Source organism: Mustelus asterias, chromosome 16 (assembly GCF_964213995.1).
Source record: "Mustelus asterias chromosome 16, sMusAst1.hap1.1, whole genome shotgun sequence".
Lineage (NCBI taxonomy): Eukaryota > Metazoa > Chordata > Chondrichthyes > Carcharhiniformes > Triakidae > Mustelus > Mustelus asterias.
The window spans coordinates 97969282-97994180 of record NC_135816.1 but is presented as its reverse complement, the minus strand read 5'-3'; the positions used below and the strand labels follow the sequence as shown (position 1 = coordinate 97994180).

At 48.4% G+C, this 24899-nt stretch overlaps 1 protein-coding gene and 1 long non-coding RNA gene across 3 annotated transcripts in view; one reads left to right on the top strand and one right to left on the bottom strand.

The window, feature by feature from the left end:
• Positions 1–24899, bottom strand: part of LOC144505311 (uncharacterized) — a 97111-nt gene that overhangs the window by 26754 nt on the left and 45458 nt on the right. The window lies entirely within an intron of this gene.
• Positions 1–24899, top strand: part of patl1 (PAT1 homolog 1, processing body mRNA decay factor) — a 58035-nt gene that overhangs the window by 12389 nt on the left and 20747 nt on the right. The window contains exons 2-10 of one of the 2 annotated variants that reach the window (XM_078231426.1): positions 392–494; positions 3607–3770; positions 3960–4043; positions 7864–8058; positions 9182–9289; positions 9748–9825; positions 14160–14335; positions 19631–19726; positions 20173–20353. In XM_078231426.1, coding sequence (XP_078087552.1) covers positions 392–494; positions 3607–3770; positions 3960–4043; positions 7864–8058; positions 9182–9289; positions 9748–9825; positions 14160–14335; positions 19631–19726; positions 20173–20353 — 1185 coding nt within the window. Of the gene's footprint in view, positions 1–391; positions 495–3606; positions 3771–3959; positions 4044–7863; positions 8059–9181; positions 9290–9747; positions 9826–14156; positions 14336–19630; positions 19727–20172; positions 20354–24899 lie in introns of both variants that reach the window. The other variant, XM_078231425.1, reaches the window with a different exon arrangement.

The window sequence follows — 24899 nt, the reverse complement described above, 5'->3', positions numbered from 1 at the left end:
GCTTTGGAGACTCAACTGTGCGCAGTGACTCCCAGTGTGATACAGAGACGGAAGTGTGCACAGTAACTCCCAGTGTGATACAGAGACCGGAACTGTGCACAGTGACTCCCAGTATGATATGGAGACTGGAATTGTGCACAGTGACTCCCAGTGTGATACAGAGACCGGAACTGTGCACAGTAACGCCCAGTGTGATACAGAGATTGGAACTGTGCACAGTGACTCCCAGTGTGATACAGAGACCGGAACTGTGCACACTGACTCCCAGTGTGATACAGAGACCAGAACTGTGCACAGTGACTCCCAGTGTGGTACGGAAAAAGGAACTCCGCAAAGTGATTCCCAAGTATTATCTCAGCAGTAACTGTGTTCCTGTATTCTCCTCTCTCAGTCCCTCGATGACAGCCCAATCGAGGAGGATGAAGAAGCCCTCCGAGAAGAAGACCATGATATTGACCAGTTCAATGAGGACACATTTGGCACTGGTGCAGTGGGTAAGTAAATGCCTTTATGGTGTGTTTGAGTGCCCATTCAGTGCTAATCAGTGGCGGTTCCACCCCTCTCGCTCCTTCAGTCTAAGACCTTTAGAAATAGGAGTCGACTGTTTAGCCCTTCACACCCCCTCGCTATTCAATGAGACCGTGGTTCACCTTCAACTTTCCAATGCCAGTTTCCTTCACTAGCCCCTTATCCTTTGATGCTTTTAATATGTGGCAATTCTTTTGACCTGAGTCTTGAACATACTCAACGATTAACGCTCCACGCCCATCGGGGACAGTGAATTCCAAAGATTCACCACCCTCTGTGAAGAAATGTCTCTTCATCCCAGGCCTAAATGACCTGACCCTTATTCTGAGACTGTCCCCTGATTTTAGACACCTCCTTCCCGCACCATCAGGCAAGGGAAACATCTTTCCTGCATCTACCCTGTGAGAATTTTGTGTGTTTAAATGAGGTACAGGTTCATAGCTCCTTGAAAGTGGAGTCACAGGTTTTTGATTTGATTTATTATTGTCACATGTATTAACATACAGTGAAAAGTATTGTTTCTCGTGCTATACAGACAAAACATAGTGTTCATAGAGAAGGAAACGAGAGAGTGCGGGATGTAGTGTTACAGTCCTAGCTAGGGTGTAGAGAAAGATCAACTTAATGCAAGGTAAGTCCATTCAAAAGTCTGACAGCAGCAGGGAAGAAACTGTTCTTGAGTCGGTTGGTACGTGACCTCAGACTTTTGTATCTTTTTCCCGAAGGAAGAAGGTGGAAGAGAGAATGTCCGGGTGCATGGGATCCTTAATTATGCTGGCTGCTTTACCGAGGCAGCGGGAAGTGTAGACAGAGTCAATGGATGGGAGGCAGATTTGCGTGATGGATTGGGCTACATTCACGACCTTTTGTAGTTCCTTGCGGTCTTGGGCAGAGCAGGAGCCATACCAAGCTGTGATACAACCAGAAAGAATGCTTTCTATGGTGCATCTGTAAAAGTTGGTGAGTGTCGTAGCTGACATGACAAATTTCCTTAGTCTTCTGGGCAGAGTGGTGAAGAAGGCATTCGGCATGTTTGATTTTGTTGGTCAGAACACTGAACACAGGGGTTGGAACGTCTTGTTGAAGTTGCACAAGAGATTAGGAAGGCCACACTTGGAATACTGTGTACAGTTCTGGTCACCCTATTGTAGAAAGGATATTATTAAACTAGAAAGAGTGCAGAAAAGATTTACTAGGATGCTACCGGGACTTGATGGTTTGCGTTATAAGGAGAGGCTGGATAGACTGGGATCTTTTCCCCTAGCGGGTTAGGAGGCTGAGGGGTAAACTTACAGATCTACAAAATAATGAGGGACATATATCAGCTGGATAGTCAACAATTCCCAAAGGTAGGGGAGTCTAAAACTGGATGGCATAGGTTTAAGGTGAGAGAGCAGAGATACAAAAGGGTCCAAAAGGAGCAGTTTTTTCACTCAGGGTGGTGAGTGTCTGGAACAAGCTGCCAGAGGTAGGAGTAGAGGCAGGTACAATTTTGTCTTTTAAAAAGCATTTAGACAGTTGCATGGGTAAGATGAATATCGAGGGGTATGGGCCAAATGCAGGCAATTGGGACTAGCTTACTGTTTTAAAAAAAGGGGCAGCATGGACAATTGGGCCAAAGGGCCTGTTTCCATGCTGTAAACCTCTATTACTCTCGGTCACCTCTCATTTTTCTCAAATTCAGGGAATAAACAGCCAGTTTATTTAACCTTTACTAGTAGGACAACCCCTCAGACCATGAAGTAGATTGGTGAAACTCTATTGGACTTCCTCCATAACAATTATATCATCCCTTGGGTAAGGAGACCTAATCTGCACATGCTACTCCAGGTGCAGTCTCACCGTGACTCTTCTCCCAACGCCCCATGGACTGCAGCGGTTCAAGACCCAAAATCCTTGAATGAATTAAAAAATACTCAAATGCTCTTGTAGTAAAGGCCAGCATACTGTTGGCTGTCTGAATTGTTGGGCGTACCTGCATGTTATCATGTCTAACAGTCCTGGCTGTTCTCTCGAGTCTGGTCACTACTCATGTCAGGTAATTTGGGGAGGCTATGGCCTGGGGTTTTATTAATCCAGACTATTAGTCGACTTAATCGAGAAACTTAGCTAATGTCTGGGGACCCGGGTTCAAATCTCACCTCAGCAGATGGTGGAATTTGAATTCAATAAGAACAATAAATATCTGGAATTAAGATTCTTAATAATTGTCGGAAAAAACTGTCTGCTTCACGAAGGGAACTTTAGGGAATGGAATCTGCTGTCCTTACCTGATCTGGCCTACATGTGACTTTAGAGCCACAGCAATGTGGTTGACTCTCAACTGCCCCCAGCTAACTAAGGATGGGCAATAATTGTTGGCCAGCCAGTGACACCCATGTCCCACCAGTGAATTTTTTTAAAAATTGCCAGGAGTGATGACGGGATTTCTGACTGGCTGATCGATCACTGCCTGGACTCCTGCTTGATAATACGGAGAGGTGGCTTTCAGGAGAAGGCTGGCAGGGAGTTGGGAAGTGCAATTATTATTTTTTTAATACATTCGTGGGACATGGGCGTCGCTGGCTGGCCAGCATTTATTGCCCATCCTTAGTTAGCTGAGGGCAGTTGAGGGTCAACCACATTGCTGTGGATCTGGAGTCACATGTAGGCCAGATCAGGTAAGGACAGCAGAGTCCCTTCTCTGAAGGAAATAAGCGAACCAGATGGGTTTTTCCGAAATCAACAATGGCTTTGTGGTCATCAATAGATTCTTAGCTCCAGAAATTTTTTTTTGAATTCACATCCCACCATCTGCCGTGGTGGAATTCGAACTCGGTTCCCCCAGAACATGAGCTGAGTTTCTGGATTAATAGTCTGATGATAATACCACTCGTCATCGCCTCCCCAAAAGTGGTCGTCAACAGCTTGAGCAGCAGTTGCAAATATTGAGCTGAAAGTATTGCCCAAACAGGGATTTGAACCCTGGACCCTCAGATTAAAAGTCTGATGCTGGATTTGATTCTCCTCATAACGGGGAAGGTGGCGAGCAAAGAGAGCCAATGCTCCGTCTGACCCTTTTGACCTTTGGTCTGGCAGAGGACTGGGAGGAGCAGCACGAGGGTCTGGACGACCACGACGGGGACCCGGACGACCTGCTGAAGGAGAACAACCTGGCAGAGAGCATCAGCAAGCTGGTGATCGACAGCGACCTGGAGGACCCCGCCATTATGAGGGCCGTGCCTTCCCACCCTCCACTGCAGGTGAGCCGAACCTGGCCGCTTCCAAGTGTCCCGCAGCACTGGCTCTGACCAGACTGTCCGCTCGTCCTGCTTCAGTAGGGCGTGTTTCCTGGGGAGAATGCTGACACTGCTGTTTTGTCACTCTGTGGATCCCCCACCCTCCCTGTCTGGTTTTAAACCTCATTCGCTGATCCTGCATCTCTCACACAGGCACCTCCTCGACTGAACCCCAGCATGTGGGAAGGGCCCATGGTGTTTGGACGAATCGGAAATCCCTTCCTTTCCCACTTGGAGGTACGTAGATTCGCCTATTCTTGATTTCACTTTAATTTCTTTCAGCTGCACTTTGCTTCACCCTCTACATTCAGAAACGTTAAGGATGGGTGTGTTGTTTGCAAATTAATTTCAGGTTTGGTGATTGTGTGAGGTGGTACAATTTCACAGGAAGAATCAGGAAAAGAAAGCTGAAAAAGGTTGCACAGTCTTTTGAGGAAAGCCAGTGGTCGGCGTTGGAGGGAGGGAGAGACTAGAGATTGATGGTATGAGCCACCAGAGGATTCATAGAATCTCTACAGTGCAGAAGGAGGCCATTTGGTCCATCGAGCCTGCGCTGACCACAATCCCACCCAGGTCCTATCCCTGTAACCCCACGTATTTACCCTGCTAGTCCCCCTGACACTGATGGGCAATTTACCATGACCAATTAACCTAACCCGCACGTCTGTTGAGTGTGGGAAGATACTGGAGCACCCGGAGGAAACCCACGTAGACACGCGGAGAACGTGCAAACTCCACAAAGCCAGTGACCCGAGGTCAGAATTGAACCCAGATCCCTGGCACTGTGAAACAGCAATGCTAATCACTGTCACCCCGTGCTGGCCCAGAGCTGGGGAATGGGCAGTCGGTTGGGGCTGCGTGAGGGGGGAGGGGCTGGAAGAAGAGTAGGGGTTGCAAGAGTGGAGACGGGCCAGCGGGGGGAGGGGGAGGGCTGGGTGAGGGGCAGGAGAAGGATGACCAAAAGCTCGACTAAAGAGTTGTTTTATGAGGCACATCTTCAGAGAGAGGAAGGAGAGAATTTCAGCACTTGCAGCTCAGGCAACAGAAAACCCAGCATCAGTGGTGGATCAGTTGAAACAAGGGATGTTGTACAATCGGCCAGAATTGGAGTAGTGCACAGATCTCCAAGGTTTATGAGGCTGAGGGGGATTTGAAATTCAGGAGCAGCCGTGGAGAGATTTAGAACCAATTGAGGGATTTAAAATCAAAACAGATGTGAGCCAGTGAAAGTCAGCAAGCAAGGGTGATGGGGGATTGGGATTTGAGGTTTGTTAAGATACTGTTATGAGTCTATGGCCCTTTATTTCTGAAAGTATGTACTTTCAACTGGTTGGAAAGTTTGCAGTTTGAACTGAGACCGAGCAAACTCCTTACAAATACAAGGTCACATTCCAAGGTGAAGGTGAGAGACAAACAAACTGACTTCAGGGGGTATGAAGAGAGAGACGTTTCCTATCATCCACCTCTCAAAACTCGTAACTGTCTAAGGAAGAGACATTAAAAATGCAAGGCACTGGATAATGAATAAATGGCTCCCACAAAGAGACCCACCCAAAAGTGCTTGGAAATATTAAATGGGTGAAGTATTTCAAGGCAAGGCTTCCACCACTTGAGAGAGATTGCACGTGGTGCATGATGCACGATTAATTATGACACGAAGACTCCTGTGAGAGAGGGAAACTAATAGGCTTTTATTCACAGAGAACAGAAGCACACCCTTGTAGCTGACCTGGTCTAGACTGAGGCGAGGAGGAGGGACCATCACCTTTATACCCCACTCTGGGTGGAAAGGGAGGAGTCTCAGGTGGAAAGGGAGGAGTCTCGGGCCAGGTGCAGCATGGGTGTGTCCAGGCACATACATGTAGTAGCAGTGGTTCACCACAGTGCAGTGTGTCAAGAAAGTTCTCAGCCCAGGAAGTGGGCCAAAGACTGCTCTCTCCTGCTTTATCTTTTGGAATGAGCTTTTTACTTAGTTCGAAAAGCCAACTCGAGCAGAAACTTAACAGCGAACCAAGATCTGGTAATTATTGCAGTAAGGGCCACATTCAAGAAACCAATTAACCCAAATAGGACATGGTTTTTAAAATCTATGCCTCCAAGGCAATTGGAAGGACACCTAACCGTGTATTCTTTGACCTTTTTCTGTTGGACTCTCCGATAACTTGAGGTGACAAATAAGGTTGTCAAATATGTTGTTTAAAAAAAGAAACTTCTTGATATAAAAAACAAAGTAAACAGTAGCAGAATAGTAATAACTATAAAAACAGGAGCACTAGTAAAACAGGTCTTGTTCGCAGAACACTCACTTTCAGACTGAAAAACCTATCATGGGTTGTACATGCTCAGAGCCCTCAGCAGACGCCAGTATAACTATTACATTGGAGAAAGGCTTGTGAGAACATTCTGTACTCAAACTGACATTCTGTAAAAGACTTTTAACTCCTCTTGTGCCTGAGTGTGGGTATCTGTCTGTGTGTCTTCACATGCATAAACAATCTAGCTATATCAATGCATATATTAGCAATCAGGAAGTGCCACACATTCACACACTTGTTAGCTAACTACATGGCCCTGTCACAACCCCTGGCCAAGCCACCCTCCCAACTCTCCTTAATATTGAGCCCTGGAAGACATACCCACTTTAGGAGGGGTAATGTAAAAACTTACCTTATTTAAAAAATATAAGTCTCATCTTTTGTCATTTTTAATGGGAGGAGTGATGCTGGAAAGCTGATATTCAAATATGGCATGCACCTTGCTCCTTACACACACACTCACGCGTCACACACACATGCTCACCCCCTTTCTCGTGCTCCCGCTCAACCCTGCCCTCGGGCTGGAATGGCAGTGAAGACTTAATGGGCCAAATAGCCTACTTCTGCTCCTGTGTGTTGTGTCTATTCCTGGGGATCTCAGATTCAAAGGACTAAATGGTGTTCTCCTTCTGGACATGGGTGTACCAGTGTCGGAAACAACGTTAGCATGGAGGCAAGCAATTAGGAAGGCCAATGGTATGTTGGTCTAAACTGCAAGGGAATTTGAGTCCAAGAGTAAGGAAATCTTGCTGCCATTGTCTCTGGCCTTGGTGAGACTGTATTTGAATTATTGTGGAGACAGTTTTGGCCTGTGTATTTAAGGACTGGTATACCTCCATTGAAGGTGGTCCAGCAGAGGTTCATTAGATTGTTCCCTGAGGTGAGAGGCTCAGTTCACTTAGCTTTACATTGCAGAACAAACATATGTTCAAAGAATGAGATTGAAACCTTCAAGATTCTGGAGGGGCTGGACAGGATGAGACGCTGTGAGATTGTTTTCCTTGGCCGGGGAATTTAGGACACGGGCACAGTCTCAAAATGAGGGGCAGTGATTTCAGACTGAGATGAGGCAAAGTTTCCTCACTGAGAGTTGAGTTTTGGGAATGGTCTATCAGAGAGTTGTGTACGCTCCATTGTTAAGTATATTTAAACCTTATGTATACAGGATTTTGGGGATCAAAGGATATGAGGTAGAGGCAGAAGTGTACAGTTGAACAGAAGACCAGCCATGATCATATTGAACAGCGGAGCAGGCTCAACATGTAATACCTGTTCCTGTTTTTCATCTTGTGATGTCCTTATAATCTGTTCCTTTGTAATGGCCTCAAGTGGCCGAAAGTTTGTTCCTAATATAACAAGCTCGAAGACTTGAATGACCTGCTCGTTTCTTAAGGTGAGAGACCGCAGGCATTGAATGGCCTTCTCCTTTTCCTGTATAATAGGCTCGAGGGCGCTGAAAGTTTTCCTCTTGTTCATGTGTAACAGGCTCAAGGGGCTGAATGGCCACTTCCTGTTCCTGTGTGATGGGCTTGAGGGGGCTGAATGGCATCCTCCCTGTTTCTGTATAACTAGGCTCAAAGGGACTGAATGGGCCTCTTGTTTCTGTAGAACAGGCTTGAGGGGCTGAGAGGCCTCATGTTCTTCTGTAACAGTCTCGGGGGCTGAATAGCCTCCTCCCCTTCTTGTGTAACCTGTAATTTGATGCTAAGCTGTTTCGCGTTCCCTTCCTCCTCCTCCTATAGGAGAACAGGATGCTGTCTGGATCCAAGGACTCCATTTTGCCCAAGAGGTCTCTCTTGGGCCATGATGAAGAGCGGGACCTATCGGACCGTGCGCCCCCTCCCCGGTCTTCCTCCCCTGTGATTGGGAGCCCCCCTGTGCGGACAGCCCCGATCGGAACACCCCCCAAGCACATGAGCCACCTCAGCAGCCAGCAGGTATGTTGCATCCGGTTTACAGTTCCTCAAAGTCTTACTGTGGCTGCTTCTGCACAATGGCAGCAAGATTTCCTCTCCGACTCCAATGCCTGTGCACTCTGAACCAAATTTGACTGTTACAATAGTCTCTCCATTGTCCTCTCACTTTGGACTCATCCCAAGGCTCTGCTACTTTGGGCCATATCTTCCGAACTCCATGGCAGTGTAGCAGTGGTTGGCGGGCTGGGTGTTCAAATACTTCCAAGGTCTCACACCCTTCCTCATCTCCGTAACCCCCTCCAGTCCCTACAACCCTCTCTATCCAAGTGACCTCCTGCAGGTCTCCGATCTCTGAACTCTTCCAGTAAGAAGTCTCACAACATCAGGTTCAAGTTCAACAGGTTTATTTGGTCTCACGAGCTTTTGGAGCGCTGCTCCTTCATCAGACTCGCCTGATGACGGAGCTGGGCTCCGAAAGCTCATGATACCAAATAAACCTGTTGAACTTGAACCTGGTGTTGTGAGACTTCTTACTGTGCCCATCCCAGTTCAGCGCCACCCTCCACATCATGTCTTCCAATTCTGGCAAAGGGTGCAGCTCTGATCTTAATTGCTCTGTCGATGGCAGCCAGTGCCTTGTGCTGCCTGCGCACGCACCCTGTGTTGTTTGACTTCACTTACAGGCGCTATGTGAATCCATGTTGCGATTAAGTTGCACCGTCTCTATAATTTGGCTTGGCCCTTGTGAAATCATATAGGCAGCCCGTGCTGTCCCTTGTAGCTTTACCAAAAATATCCAAACCCCCTCCCCCATATGTCCAAGCTTGCCAATGATGTGTAAAGACTTGGCAGCGTGCCTTAGATAAAACTACAGAGTTAAAATCAAACGGGTGGACAAAACTGTGACACGGATTTGAGTGCAGATAAATGCAAGCTTTGAACTAGAAGAAGCACGAATCAGAGGGGTTAAACTCCTGAAAACCTAGGAACTGAGGTGATTCACAGGGCCACCGCAAAATATAAAATAATGACTGGTACACCCGGACGCCCTGCTATGTTAAATGCGAGTCACTGTCTCCATCGCCCCAGCTCTCCAGGACTGGGTTATTTTCTAAGTGTCACTGATCTCTCTCCACTCTTTCAGCCATCCATACTGTGCCCCACTCCCGTCCACGTGCGAGCTCCGATTCACCAGCGATTCTCAGCCCCCTTCAAAGAGAGGATGTCGCCTACCCAGCTGCTGAATGTTGCGGTGAGGAGAATGTTGAGGGTGGGGGGAGGAAGAGTGGGGGAAAACTTGGGAAGAGGGCACAGACAGCATGCGGTGGGAGTCGGGGGGTGGATATGGAGGATGAGAGACGTAGCATGGTTGCGGAGGAAGGGGAGAATTCGAGGACGATAAAAGTGAGAGGGGATTTTTGTATGTGGGGCCAGAGGAGGAAGAGTGTTTGGCACGGGCGCAGAAGTGGCCAGCTGGCAGAGCTGGGCTCTTGGCGAAGGTACACGACCAGATGGCATGGGGCAGGGTGCGATGGTCCAAGCACCATCGGGTACTGTACGGATGGAGCTGTCATGTGGCTGACCTTCGCCCTTGCCACTGCGAAAGCTTTGGGAGCAGATTCCTCTGTTGTTATGGGAATATGTTTGGATCTTGCCATTTACCTGCTGTCTATTTTCTTTTCTACCATCTCCCCCCACCCCCCTCTGCAGAATTCCTCATTGCGTGCCCACCATTTCCAAGGCGGTGTCACCCAAATGCTGAACCCACTTCTACTCGGAACGGCACAGGTACATTATGTTGGGAATGACCGATTGATGCAATTGGATAACACTGTATCCACTTTTTAAAAATATTGTTTATTTAATAGTGTCACAAGTATGCTTACATTAATACTGCAATGAAATTACTGTGAAAATCCCCGAGTCGCCACACTCGGGCTGTTTGGGTACACTGAGGGAGAATTTAGCATGGCCAATCCACCTAACCAGCACGTCTTTTGGACTGTGGGAGGAAACCCACACAGGAGGAACTTCTTCTCCCAGAGGGTGGTGAATCTCTGGAATTCTCTGCCCACTGAGGTGGTGGAGGCTATCTCGCTTAATATGTTTAAAGCGCGGATGGATGGATTCCTGATCGGTAAGGGAATTAAGGGTTATGGGGATCAGGCGGGTAAGTGGTACTGATCCACGTCAGATCAGCCATGATCTTATTGAATAGCGGGGCAGGCTCGGGCTAGATGGCCTACTCCTGCTCCTATTTCTTATGTTCTTATGTTCAGACACGGGGAGAATGTGCAGCCTCCGCACAGACAGTGACACAAGGTGGGAATCGAACCCGGGTCCCTGGCCACCTTAACCACTGTTGCTTAACCATTGTTGCTCAACTTTGACCACAGAGGCTAACACGTTGGCCACTGTGCCACCTTAACCCCTGACTGCTGTCTGTCTGTTCTGTTCATGTCTGGCACAGTGTCGGGCTCATGATATAGAGCAGGTTTGGCTATTGGAAGCACTCCTCTGTCCTCTGAGGGATTAAAAATTTTTTTTATGGGATGTGAGCATCGCATACTGGGCCAGCATTTATCATTCATCCCTAATTTCCCTTGGGAAGGTGATGGTGGGCTGCCTCCTTGAACTGCTGCAGTTCATATGTTGTAGTTACACCCAGAGTTTTGTTAGGGAATTCTAGGACTTCGACCCAATGGTGAAGGAACAGCGATAAATTTCCAAGTCAGCATGGTGAGTGACTTGCAGCAGAATTCCCAGCTGGTGGTGTTCCCAGGTGTCTGCTGCTCTTGTCCTTTCAGATGGTAGAGGTCGTAGACTTCGGAGGTGTTACTGAAACAGGGTTGGCTAGTTTCTGCAGTGCATCTTGTAGATGATACACACTGCTGCTGCTGTGCATTAGTGGTGGAAGGGGGTGAATGTTCATGGAAGGAATGTCAGTCGAGCGGACTGCTTTGTCCCGGATGGTGTCAAACTTCTTGACAGTTGTTAGAGCTGCACTCATCCAGGCGAGTGGAGGGTATTCCATCACACTCGTGGCTTGTAGTTGGTGGACAGGCTTTGGGGAGTCAGGAGGTGAGTTACTCGCCATAGGATTCTGAGCCCCTGACCGGTTACTGTTGCCACAGGATTTATATCACCAGTCAAGTTTAGTTTCTGGTCGATGGTAATCCCCAGACTGTTGATAGTGGGGGATTATACATCAATGATAATGTTAAGGGGCGATGGTTAGACCCTATATTGTTGGAGATGATCATTGCTTGACACTTCTGTGGCACGAATGTCATCCCAATCCTGGATATTGTCCATATCTTGCTGCATTCAGATATGGACTGCTTCAGAATGAGGAGTCGCGAACGGTGCTGAACATTGTGCAATCATCAGTGAACATTGCATTTCTGACCTTGTGATTGAAGGAAGGTCATTGATGAAGCAGCTGAAGATGATTGGGCCTTGGACACTATCCTGAGGAACTCCTGCAGTGATGTTCTGGAGTTGAGATGATTGACCTCCAACTATCTTCCTTTGTGCCAAGTATGACTCCAACCAGCGGAGAACTTTCCCCATGATTCCCGTGACTTCAATTTTGCTCGGGCTCCTTGATGCCACACTCAGTCAAATGCTGTCTTGATGTCAAGGGCAGTCACTCTCATCTCACTTTTGGCATTCAGCTCTTTTGTCCTTGCTTGAGCCAATGCTGGAATGAGGTCAGGAGCTGAGTGACCCTGGCAGAACACAAACTGAGTGTTAGCGTGTCATTGTGAAGCAAGTGCTGCTTAATAGCACCATTGATTACCCCTTAGATCACTTGATCAAGAGGAGACTGATGGGCCGGTAATTGGCAGGGTTGGGTTTGTCCTGTTTTCCACATTTCTTGGTTGATGCCAGTGTTGTAGCTGAATTGCAAAAGCTTGGCGAGGGGAACAGCAAGTTTTGCAGCAACAAGTCTTCACTACTCTTGCTGGAATATTGTCAGGGCTCATAGTCTCTGCAATATCCAGTTCCTTCAGCTATTTCTTGATATCACGTGGAGTGAATTGAATTGGTTGAAGACTACAGTGCAGAAGGAGGCCATTTTGTCCATCAAGTCTGCACCAACCACAAACTCACCAGGGCCCTATTCCCGTAACCCCACATATTTACCCTGTTAATTTCCTGACACTCGGGTCATTTTAGCATGGCCAATCAACCGAACCCGCACATCTTTGGACTGTGGGAGGAAACCGGAGCACCCGGAGGAAACCCACGCAGACATAGGGAGAATGTGCAGACTCCACACAGACAGTGACCTGAGGCCGGAATTGAACCTGGGTCCCTGGCTCTGTGAGGCAGCAGCGCTAACCACTGTGCCATCCACAGAAAACAAGGTGGAGAGCAAAGAAAATTACAGCACAGGAAAAGGCCCTTCAGCCCTCCAAGCCTGCACTGGCCATGCTGCCTGACTGAACTAAAACCCCATACCCTTCCGGGACCATATCCACCTATTCCTATCCTATTCATGTATTTGTCTAGATGTCCCTTAAAAGTCACTATCGTATCTGCTTCCACTACCTCTCCCAAGTTCCAGCTACCCACCACCCTCTGTGTAAAAAAAACTCATACATCTCCTTTAAACCTTGCCCCTCGCATCTGAAACCTATGCCCCTTAGTAATTGACTCTTCCACCCTGTGAAAAAGCTTCTGACTATCCACTCTGTCCATGCCCCTCATAATCTTGTAGACTTCTATCAAGTCGCCCCTCAACCTCCGAAGTTCCAGTGAGAACAAACCAAGTTTCTCCAACCTTTCCTCATAACTAATGCCCTCCATACCAGGCAACATCCTGGTCAATCTTTTCTGTACCCTCTCCAAAGTCTCCACATCCTTCTGGTAGTGTGGCGACCAGAATTGAACACTATATTCCAAGTGCAGCTTAACTAAGGTTCTATAAAGCTGCAACTTGACTTGCCAATTTTTAAACTCAGTGCCCCGGCTGATGAAGACAAGCATGCTGTATGCCTTCTTGACTACCTTCTCCACCTGCATTGCCACTTTCAGTGACCTGTGTACCTGTACACCCAGATCCCTCTGCCTATTAATGCTCTTAAGGGTTCTGCCATTTATATATTCCCATCTGTATTAGACTTTCCAAAATGCATTATCTCACATTTGTCCGGATTAAATTCCATCTGTCATCTCTTCGCCCAAGTCTCCAACTGATCTATATCCTGCTGTATCCTCTGATGGTCTTCATCGCTATCCGCAAATCCACCAACTTTTGTATCGTTCGCAAACTTACCAATCAAACCAGTTACATTTTCCTCCATTTATATACATATATATTACAAACAGCAAAGGTCCCAGCACTGATCTCTGAGGAACACCACTTGTCACAGCCCTCCATTCAGAAATGCATCCTTCCACTGCTACTCTCTGACTTCTATGATCGAGCCAATTCTGTATCCACTTTGCCAGCTCAGCTCTGATCCCATGTGACTTCACCTTCTGCACAAGTCTGCCATGAGGGACCTTGTCAAAGACCTTACTGAAGTCCATGTAGGCAACATCCACTGCCCTATCCTCAATCAATCATCTTTGTCACTTCCTCGAAAAACTCGATCAAGTTCGTGAGACACGATCTCCCCTTCACAAAACCATGTTGACTCCCGCTAATACTTCGTCTTACTTCCAAGTGGGAGTAAATCCTGTCTCGAAGAATCCTCTTTTATCTGTGTCTGAAATCGTCTTGGTCCCACTCAGCTAACTGAACCTCTGTGATGTGTATGTAGGTGGGTTTGTTTGTGGGCGTGGGTGGGTACTTGTGTAGGTGTGTGGGGGCCAAATTGTGTGGTGGGGGCTGGGCGGTGTGGGTGGCGGGTGTGTGGTGGGGGCTGGGAGAGGGGGTGTGTGCCTATGTGTGTGTATGCGAGTGTGTGTCTTGGGGGCTACGTAGGTGTGTGGCAGGGTGAATGGATGTGGTTGCATTTTGCTGGGTGTGTGTGTCTGGTTGTTTGACCTTGTTGACTCCCAGCAGACGTGACACTTGGGCTGTGCATTTGACCTTGCCATTCGTTGACCCCGAGCAGGCTGGAGCCTCGGTGTGTGCTTAACTTTGCACCTTGTTCCATCCACAGCAGCAGACGGGGAGGATGTCCCCCAGTCACTTTGCCCGAGTCCCAGGTTTGGTGGGGAGCCAGCTGACGGCCATGAATGCTAACCTGCTGCAAAGTAGGATCGGACAGATGATGCCGCCTGTCACCGGTTTCCGGCCGTACTTCAGCCCAGCCACAGCAGGACACCTGCAGAACATCAGGTACCGTGGGAATGGAGAGGGCATTGGGTGGGGGGGCCTGTGACACTCCGCTGCGGGCACCATGATGAAACCTTTTTGGGTATTTTTTGCCTGCGGTTTTGACATTTTGACCCTGTGGGGAGGGAGCCTTGGTTGACTGGAGTTTGCAACATTTAAGGTATGTAATACACCTTTGACTCTGCCTTCGAGCAGAGACAGTTGAACCCTGTTGTGAGATCCCACAAGTCAATTCAAGGATCCATGAGCAGCAGTTAGTCAAGAGTGGACAAAGAGGAAGGTCGGCTCCATGCAGCTGAAGGGATGCCTTGAGTGCTGCTGAACCTTGGGATTCGGAGAAGCTCAAAAGCAGTTGTCGCCAGAGGCTTGGCTGAGAAGCCCACATGAGTCGCACAGGCTCAGTAGGAGGTTGGCTTAGCTGGAAAATAGACCAATGGAGCTGGACATGAGAGAAATCTGGAACAGTGCATCTTTTGAGTTAAGATTATACCCAGGGAACACAAGTCGAGTAGATCTGCTCTTGGCTGCTTTGAATGGGAACTGAAATCCCCGGTCCCCCCCCCCAGTCGAGTTTGTAGGGTGTCTAACAACAGTTTCACTGTTACTTCCTGTTTAACTCATGTTGATTCTGCATGGTGGAGTATAAGATATGATCTGGAGATGCCGGCGTTGGACTTGGGTGGGCACAGTAAGAAGTCTCTCAACACCAGGTTAGAAGTCCGAACAGGTTTATTTGGAATCACGAGCTTTCGGAGCGCTGCTCCTTCCTCAGGTGAGTGTACTGAGGAAGGAGCAGTGCTCCAAAAGCACATGATTCCAAATAAACCTGTTGGACTTGAACCTGGTGTTGTGAGACTTCTTACTGAGTATAAGACAGATAGTATTGACTGTTTGCTTTGTCAACTTGCGCAGACTGAAGTTTCTTCTGTTGATTTAATAGCAGGGGATCTCATGCTTTACTCCCGGTGAGCAAATGGGATTGCAAATGCCATCTGCTTGAACATTTCTTTCCTCACCAGACTGGACCAAAGTTTGGCCTTTCCAAATAAATACTGTGGCGACCAGAGATGGTCACAAGCTGGCAATCCTGTATCGAGTAACTCTCCTCCTGACTCCCCAAATCTGTCCATTATCTACAAGGCACAAGTCAGGAGTGTGATGGAATACTCTTTACTTGCCTGAGTGAATGCAGCTCCAACAACACTCAAGAAGCTCAACAACAACCAGGACAAAGCAACCTGCTTGATTGGCACCACATCCATAAACATTCACTCCCTCCATCACCGAGGCACAGTGGCAGTGTGTGCACCATGTTATGAAGGGGGAGGTTGATCTCCTCTTCTCGGAGAACTAACACTTAACCATCAAAGACAAGTACCTCCCTTTATAATCTGGTAAAGTATGTGAGAAGGGTAACATCTGTGCTTCAGCAACTTTCAGTGGTTAAATCAAAATAACTACCTGAGACACACTCTGTAAAAGCAGCAAGTAACACTTTATTTATCTAACCAACAGTGAACAGGTTAATTAAACTACTAATAAACCAAATAAAACACTATTCTAATGTTAAGATAATTGTAATTCCCAGTTATTAACAAAAAAGTTGAATTTTTAGTCGCTCTCAAAATTTCAACCAGGTTTGTTGTCTACTGGAATCTTCTGTGGTCTTTGCTGATTTCTTCTGTCTTCACTATCGAGATGAGGCTTTCTTTTAAGACATAAGTGTGGCTGTTGTGTTGCCAGAGACAGTTGCTGGCTGTGTCTTTCTCTCAAGCTGTGAGCTGTGGCAGTGGATGTCTGGCTCTCTCGAGCTGGAAGCTGGCTCTTATACCCCGATGACATACCAAAATCCCCCCAATAGGATTGGTTGACAGGTTACCAAAACGTCAAATTCAAATCTGATGGGCTGCTGTTATTCAAATGCTGAGTTGAAACTGATTGGTTAATATTCAAAAATAACCTGTTGTCTTGGCAGCACCACTGCCGAGCCTTGTGATACAATGTTTCACTCTGTGCTCTCTGTGTACTGCAGTTGCGCTGCATCTCTTTTAACTCTCTAAGCATAGCAAAAAAAAAAAGTACCATTCTCTCAAATAGAACCATGAAATTTCACAACTCATGGCACTCTACAATTCCTTTATAATTTTACAAGCACTAACTTCACAACCGTCTACAAGATGCACTGCAGGAATTCACCAAAGATCCTTCGGCAGCACCTTCCAAACCCACAACCACTTCCATCAGCGGATACCTGAGAACACCTCCATCTGGAGGCTCTCCTCCAAGTCACACATCATCTTCACTTGGAAGTATATCGCTGTGCCTTCGGTGTCGCTGGGTCAAAGTCATAGATTCATACAAAGCAGAAGGAGTCTTTCGGCTCACCGGGTCTGCACCGGCAAGTGAGAAACACCTGAAAATCCTGGCATTCCCACCGTAACAGCATGTGGGTGTACGTAGCTCACTCCTTTGAATGTCTCACTCCCCACCGCCACCACCACTCCACCAGGGTGCTCATGCTCCCCCATGCTCCTGGTCTCCCACCCTTGCTTCTGGTCCCCCCCTTGTGCTCCTGACCATAAGTCCGTAAGATATAGGATCAGAATTAAGCCATTCAGCCCATCGAGTCCGCTCCACGATTCGACCATGGCTGATGTGCTCCTCATCCCCATTTTCCTGCCGTCTCCCTGTAACTCTTCAACCCATTACCAATTAAAATTCTGTCTAACTCCTCAAATTTACTCACTATCCCAGCATCCACCGCACTTTGGGGTAGCAAATTCCACAGATTCACAACCCTTTAGGAGAAGTAGTTTCTCCTCAACTCTGTTTTAAGTTTGCGACCCCTTATCCTAAGACTATGACCTCTTGTCCTACAATGCCCCAGAAGGAGCGTCTGCTCCACCTCTACTTTACCCCCCGCCCTGGCCCCGTGTCCCCCGCCCCCACCGCCCTTCCCGGCCACGTGTTTTCTCTCCCCCCTCCCAGCCCCGCATTCCCCCCCCCCCCCAGCCCCGTGCTTCTCCCTCCCGGCCCCGCGTTTCTCCCTCCCTCCTGGCCCCGCGTTTCTCCCCCCTCTCCTGGCCCCACGTTTCTGCCCCGCCCCTCGTCGGCCCCCCCCTCCCTGCCCCTCGTCGGCCCCCCCGCCCATCATCAGCCCCCCCACCCCACCCCGCGTCGGCCCGCCCTGCCCCTCGTCAGCCCCCCCTCCCCCCACCCCACCCTGCCCCCCGCCCCGCCCCTCGTCAGCCCCCCCATCCCACCCCGCGTCGGCCCCCCCTCCCTGCCCCGCCCCGCGTCGGCCCCCCTCCCCGCGTCGGCCCCCCTCTCCCCTCCCCGCGTCGGCTCCCCTCCCCGCGTCGGCCCCCCCCTCCCCGCGTCGGCCCCCCCTCCCCGCCCTGTGTTCCCCCCCTCCCCACTTCTCGGAGTGTATGTTAAAGTAGAAGAAGGATGAAACACGACAAAACGAATCTCATACTTCCACATATTAACAGTGAGCGCTTTGTCCCTCACTGGCGGAAAACCCACAAGTGCCTGTTCCGCCCGTAATCTTAAACTCTGCTGAGACCGCCATTTTCCAAGCAACAACCATAAACCAAATGGTCAAATCTCGCCAGTAATTACCACACCATACAGCTGATGTGTCATGGACTTGGGAATGGTCCTTGGTTCAGCGAAGAAAATAATCTTATGCACAACCTGGCTTTTGCCTTCAGCACTTCATCTCTTAACTGTGCTGTTTCCTTCGGATAGCTGTCTGAGCCCCTGCTTTTCTGCTGCTTTCTGCCTGCAATCTGTGGCTGAACTGATTCCTATGGATGGCTGCCTCTCTCTCTCTCTCTTGCTGCTGGTTCTTCAACACCTCGTCTGTGTCGAAACTGCTTCCAGGCTCACAGCACCCTGACTATTAAAGAACATCCTGGTCCCTGTTCTTCCTTTCTCTTAATTGCTGCTCAGACGTGGTTTAAAAAATACATTTCGGTTTGATTTGTGCAAAAAAAATTCATCTATTTTATTTTTTGTATTCATTCGTGGGACATCTGCGTCGCTGCCTGGCCAGCATTCTTGCCATCCTTAGTTGCCCTTGAGAAGATGGTGGTGAGCTGCCACCTTGAATTGCTTCAGTCCACGTGCTGTGGGTTGACCCATAGTGCCTTCGGGAGGGAATTCTGGGATTTTGATCCAGTGTCTGTGAAGGAATGGCGATAGATTTCCAAGTCAGGATGATGTGTGGCTTGGAGCAGAACTTCCAGTTGCTGGTGTTCTCATGCTGCATTCATGCTTCTAGATGGTATTGGTCACGGGTTTTGAAGGTGCTGCACAATGTGTCTTTGAGTTCTAGCAGCACAAACGCCAGCTGGAAATGTGTACCAACATTCTCAAAAAGGATTCAAGCTAACAAAGCATTTTCTGAAATTAAATGCAGGCCTCAGTCAGTTTTACTCAGGGAGCAAATTAGTTTTGTTTCTCAGTTTCACATCTGGTGAACATATTTTTAAAGTTCATTTGTGGAACATGGCTGTAGCTGGCTGGCCAGCATTTATTGCCCATCGCTAGTTGTCCTTGAGAAGGAGGTGGTGAGCTACCTTCTTGAATTGCCAGTCCACTGTGGGTGGACCCACAGTGCCATTAGGGAGGGAATTCCAGGATTTTGACCCAGCGACAGTGAAGGAACGGCGATGTATTTCCAAGTCGGGATGGTGCTTGGCTTGGAAGGAACTTGCAGGTGATGGTGTTCCCATGTATCTGCTGCCCTTGTCCTTCTAGGTGGAAGTGGTCGTGGGTTCAGAAGTTGCTGTCTTAGGATCTTTGGTGAATTGCTGCAGTGCCTCTTATAGATAGTACACGCGGCTGCTCCTGAGCGTCGGTGTTGGAGGGAATAAATGTTTGTAGATGTGGTGCCAATCAAGCAAGGTGCTTAGTCCTGGATGGTGTCAAGCTTCTTGAGTGTTGCTGGAGCTGCACCCATCCAGGCAAGTGGGAGTATTCTGTCACACTCCTGACTTGAGCCAAGATGGTGGACAAGTTTGGGGTAGTCAGGAGTTAAGTTACTCGCCACTGTATTCCTAGCCTCTGACCTGCTCATGTAGCCACTATATTTATTTTCATAACATCCTATAATTTTGTGACAACCCTCATTGTCCGTGAAGCTCTTTGGGACGTCCTGAGATGGTGAAAGGCCTCACCAAAGTTCATTCTATGTATACCGATCGCTCCTGTGAAACACCTTGGGGGTTTTGCTGTGTGAAAGAATGTAGGATCAATGCATGCTGTTCACTCAACTTTTAACCTTTTTAGGTCTTCCCAGTCCATGTTCCGAGCGGACACCACTCACCTTCACCCCCAGCACCGTCGTCTCCTCAACCAACGACTCCAGCTACAGAACTCCAGGAAGTAAGTAACCCCTCCCTTGGCATGTCCAGTTGCAGGTTCCATACTTCGGCATGACTGCTAGGGGCCTTGGAGGAAGGTGTGAGTGGAGGACGGTGGGATTTATGGAATAGTGTCAGGGATGAGGGGCTTCAGCTTGGAGGAGGGTGTGCAATTCTGGGTATGAGAATTTAGGAAGGGCCCTTGGAAAGGGTCCAGAGGAGATCGACTCCGAATGCTACCACGGATGATGAGGGGCTTCTTAAATTTTGAAAGGGGTGCGGGAGCAAAGGGACCCGAGTGTACAGGTGCATAGGTCATTGAAGATGGCAGGGCAGGTTTAGACCTCAGCTGGAATATTGCGTACAGTTCTGGAGTATTGCTTACAGTTCTACAGTATTGCATACAGTTTCTCCGCCCACGCTCTCATTCTCTTTTTCCCTTCCTTACTCATTTGCTCACTCTCTCAGCCAGCACCGAGGACAGAATGGCTCTGCAGGCGACAGGCACAGCAGAGGCAGCTATCATGAGCAGATGAAGAAGGACCCCTACGGCAATCTGATGACCCAGCGAGAGAAAGAGTGGGTCAGCAAGATCCAAATGATGCAGCTACAGAGCGCAGACCCCTACCTGGACGATTACTACTATCAGGTAGGAAGGGTAATGGGTGGACTGTGGAAACTCCCTCTCTCAGACGCACTAAAGTTCAAGTTTTTTTTAAGTTTATTTATTGACGTCAGAGGTAGGCTTACATTAACACTGCAATGAAGTTACTGTGAAAATCCCCTAGTCGCCACACTCTGGCCCCTGTCTGGGTCACTGAGGGAGAATTTAGCATGGCCAGCGCAGCTAACCAGCACGTCTTTCGGACTGTGGGAGGAAACTGGAGCACCTGGAGGAAACCTATGTAGACACGGAGAGAACGTGCAGACTCCACATAAGAGAATCACCAATGAAATCCACTTGGGAATTCAGGAGAAACTTCTTTACCCAGAATGTGGACCCGGCTGCCACAGGGGAGTGGTTGAGGGTGAACAGTGTGGATTGTCTTTTCAGGAAAAGCTAAGTCAGCACGTGAGGGAGAAAGGAAGCAAGACATTTGCTGATTGGATGAGGTGAAGTGCCGTGGGAGGCTGGTGTGGGGTCTAAACACTGTGCCAGATCAGTGGGGCTGAATGGCCTGTCTCTGCGCGGTAAAATTTGGAGCAATTCCGTGTCACTGTGACTCAGATTACAAGATCAGTAACTGTGACACGGACTGGATGGATTGAGCAGCCTGTTTGTGGGTTGTGCCAACCCGCTGGCGAGGGAGAGAATACCAACATTCTGGACCTGCGACCTTTACTGAAATTCTCTCTCAGGCATGTGGAGAAATTTATTAGAGGGACACCACCACATGCATATAGGTGCACGTGCATACACACCGGCACATGCATGTGCTGGCATGCACAGACGCACATACCCCTCTTTCCATGCCGCCACCTGCCCACATGCCCCCCCCCCCCCCCCCCCCCGCTCCCCCCCTCCACCACCACCGTTCCTTGGTTCCATCCAGCTCTGAGTGGTCGGCTATCCTGGCTGGAAACCGAGGCTCAGAAAAGCAAGCGGGTCCTCCCGATCCCTGGAGGAGTGGAGGTGTTTACCACCTACAGCAGTGCAAACTGTGCAGAAACCTTCAGCACAAGAGGAGGCCATTCGGCCCTCTGTGCCTGTGCCAGCTCTTTGAAAGAGCAGTCATGCGGAGTCCCGCATCGGTTTTGGCAGCAAGTTCCTGATTCTCTGGCACCCGACCAAGTCCCTTTTGGGATGATTGATGGGATCGACTGTTTTGAGGTTGAGCGTTCCAGATCCTGACACTTGTGTGTGAAAACAAACATCACGTTTCCCCTCTGGCTCCTTTGCCGCTTAGTTTTTAAATCTCTTGACCTCTGGCTATTGTCCCACTTTCGTGAGGGAACGGTTGTATTCCTTCTGCTTTGTTTATGGGGAGGCAGTGGCATCGTGAGTGGTATTGTAACTGGGCTAGTAGCACCAAGATGCAGGGCAATGCTTTGGGGACCCGGGTTCGAATCCCACCGCAGCAAATGGTGAAAATTCAGTAAAAATCTGCAATTAAAAATCTGATGATGAGCATGAAACTATTGTCAATTGTCATAAAAACCCCTGTGGTTCAAGGGAAGAAATCTGCTGTCTTTACCTGCTCTGGCCTACATGTGACTCCAGACCACAGCAAAGTGGTTTACTCTTAAATGCCCTGCTGAAATAGCTTAGCAAGTCTTTCAGTCCGTGGGGGGGGGAGCAATAAATGCTGGTCCAGCTAGCGACACCCACGTCCCATGAATGAAAAAAAAATCTTTTCTGCTTTGAAATTCCAGTCAACTTGAAAGGCCCCTATCTATCATCAGGCCACCTCTTCACCACCTCTGTTCCTAGAAGAGGCCTATTTTTTTATTTTGATTCATTCGTGGGACATGGGCATCGCTGGCAGGCCTAATGTTTCCAATCTCTTCTCGTCACTGAAATTCCTCATCCCTGGCAACCCTCCCTGCACCTTTCGCACCTTTCCTGGAAGCATGAGGTGCCACGGTGACACAGTAGTTAGCACTGCTGCCTCACAGCGCCCAGGACCCGGGTTCAATTCCGGCCTCAGCTCACTGTGTGGAGTTTGCACATTCTCCTCATGTCTGTGTGGGTTTCCTCCGGGTGCTCAGGTTTCGTCCCACAGTCCAAAGATGTGCAGGTTAGATTGATTGACCTAAGCGTCAGGGAATTAGCAGGGTAAATATATGGGGTTATGGGAATTGGGCCTTGGTGGGATTGTGGTCGGTGCAGACTCGATGAGCCAAATGCCCTTCCCCCTGCACTGTAGCGATTCTGAGTCTATAACATGAAAGAATATAGGAAACGGTACTTCCAAATATATATGATTAAAAATGAAAGAGGAAGCACTTGTTGGGATTGAATGAATTGTCCACTGTACTCCAGACGAGGCCTAATCAGCGATTTAGGAAGTTCACATACAGTCTCTTTTGCTTTTACATTCAGTACCTCCAATTAGAGAAATCCCCACAGAGTCATAGAACATAGAACAGTGCAGGCCCTTCGGCCCACGATGTTGTGCCGAACCTTTTCCGAAACCAAGATCAAGCTATCCCATTCCCTATCATTCTAGTGTGCTCCATGTGCCTATCCAATAACCGCTTGAAAGTTCCTAAAGTGTCTGACTCCACTATCACAGCAGGCAGTCCATTCCACACCCCAACCACTCTCTGAGTAAAGAACCTACTTCGTACATCCCTCCTATATCTTCCACCACGAACCTTATAGTTATGTCCCCTAGTAATAGCTATATCCACCCGAGGAAATAGTCTCTGAACGTCCACTCTATCTATCCCCCTCATCATCTTATAAATCTCTATTAAGTCGCCTCTCAACCTCCTCCGCTCTAAAGAGAAAAGCCCTAGCTCCCCCAACCTTTCCTCATAAGACCTACCCTCCAAACCAGGCAGCGTCCTGGTAAATCTCCTTTGCACTCTTTCCAGTGCTTCCACATCCTTCTTGTAGTGAGGTGACCAGAACTGCACACAATATTCCAAATGTGGTCTCACCAAGGTCCTGTCCAGTTGCAGCATAACCCCACGGCTCTTAAACCAAACCCCCTGTGAATAAACGCTAAAACACTATAGGCTTTCTTCACGGCTCTATCCACTTGAGTGGCAACCTTCAGAGATCTGTGGATATGAACCCCAAGATCTTTGTTCCTCCACATTCCTCAGAACCCGACCTTTGACTCTGTAATCCGCATTCAAATGTGTCCTACCAAAATGAATCACCTCGCACTTATCAGGGTTAAACTCCATCTGCCATTTTTCGGCCCAGCTCTGCATCCTATCAATGTCTCTTTGCAACCTACAACAGACCTCCACCTCATCCACTACTCCACCAATCTTGATGTCATCTGCAAATTTACTGATCCACCCTTCAGCCCCCTCCTCCAAGTCATTAATAAAAATCACAAATAGCAGAGGACCCAGCACTGATCCTTGTGGTACACCGCTGGTAACTGGTCTCCAGTCTGAAAATTTTCCATCCACCACCACCCTCTGTCTTCTATGAGATAGCCAGTTACTGATCCAATCGGCCAAATTTCCCTCTGTCCCACACCTCCTTACTTTCTTCATGAGCTGACCATGGGGGACCTTATCAAACGCCTTACTAAAATCCATGTATATAACATCATCTGCTCTACCTTCATCGACACACTTAGTTACCTCCTCAAAAAATTCAATCAAATTTGAGGCAAGACTTACCCTTCACGAACCTGTGTTGACTATCCTGGATTAAGCTGCATCTTTCTAAATGGTCGTAAATCCTATCCCTAAGGACCTTTTCCATTAACTTGCCGACCACCGAAGTAAGACTAACCGGTCTATAATTACCAGGGCCATTCCTATTTCCTTTCTTGAACAGAGGAACAACATTTGCCACTCTCCAGTCCTCTGGCACTATCCCCGTGGACAGTGAGGACCCAAAGATCAAAGCCAAAGGCTCTGCAATCTCATCCCTTGCCCAGGAGACTTATCGACCTTCAGGTTTTTCAAAATTGCTAATACATCTTCCCTCAGAACATCTGCCTCCTCCAGCCTATTAGCCTGTATCTCTCACTCATCCTCAAAAACATGGCCCCTCTCCTTGGTGAACACTGAAGAAAAGTATTCATTCATCGCCTCTCCTATCTCTTCTGACTCCATGCACAAGTTCCCACCACTGTCCTTAACCGGCCCTAACCTCACTCTGGTCATTCTTTTATTCCTCACGTAAGAGTAAAAAGCCTTGGGGTTTTCCTTGGTCCGACCCCCCCAAGGACTTCTCATGTCCCCTCCTAGCTCTCCTAAGCCCTTTTTTCAGTTCATTCCTTGCTAACTTGTGACCCTCAATGGACCCAACTGAACCTTGTTTTCTCATCCTTACATAGGCTTCCTTCTTCCTCTTGACAAGACATTCAACCGCTTTTGTGAACCATGGTTCCCTCACTCTGCCATTTCCTGCCTGCCTGACAGGGACATACCTATCAAGGACACGCAGTATTTGTTCCTTGAACAAGCTCCACTTTTCAATTGTGCCTTTCCCTGACAGTTTCTGTTCCCATCTTATGCTCCCTAATTCTTACCTAATCGCATCATAATTACCCCTCCCC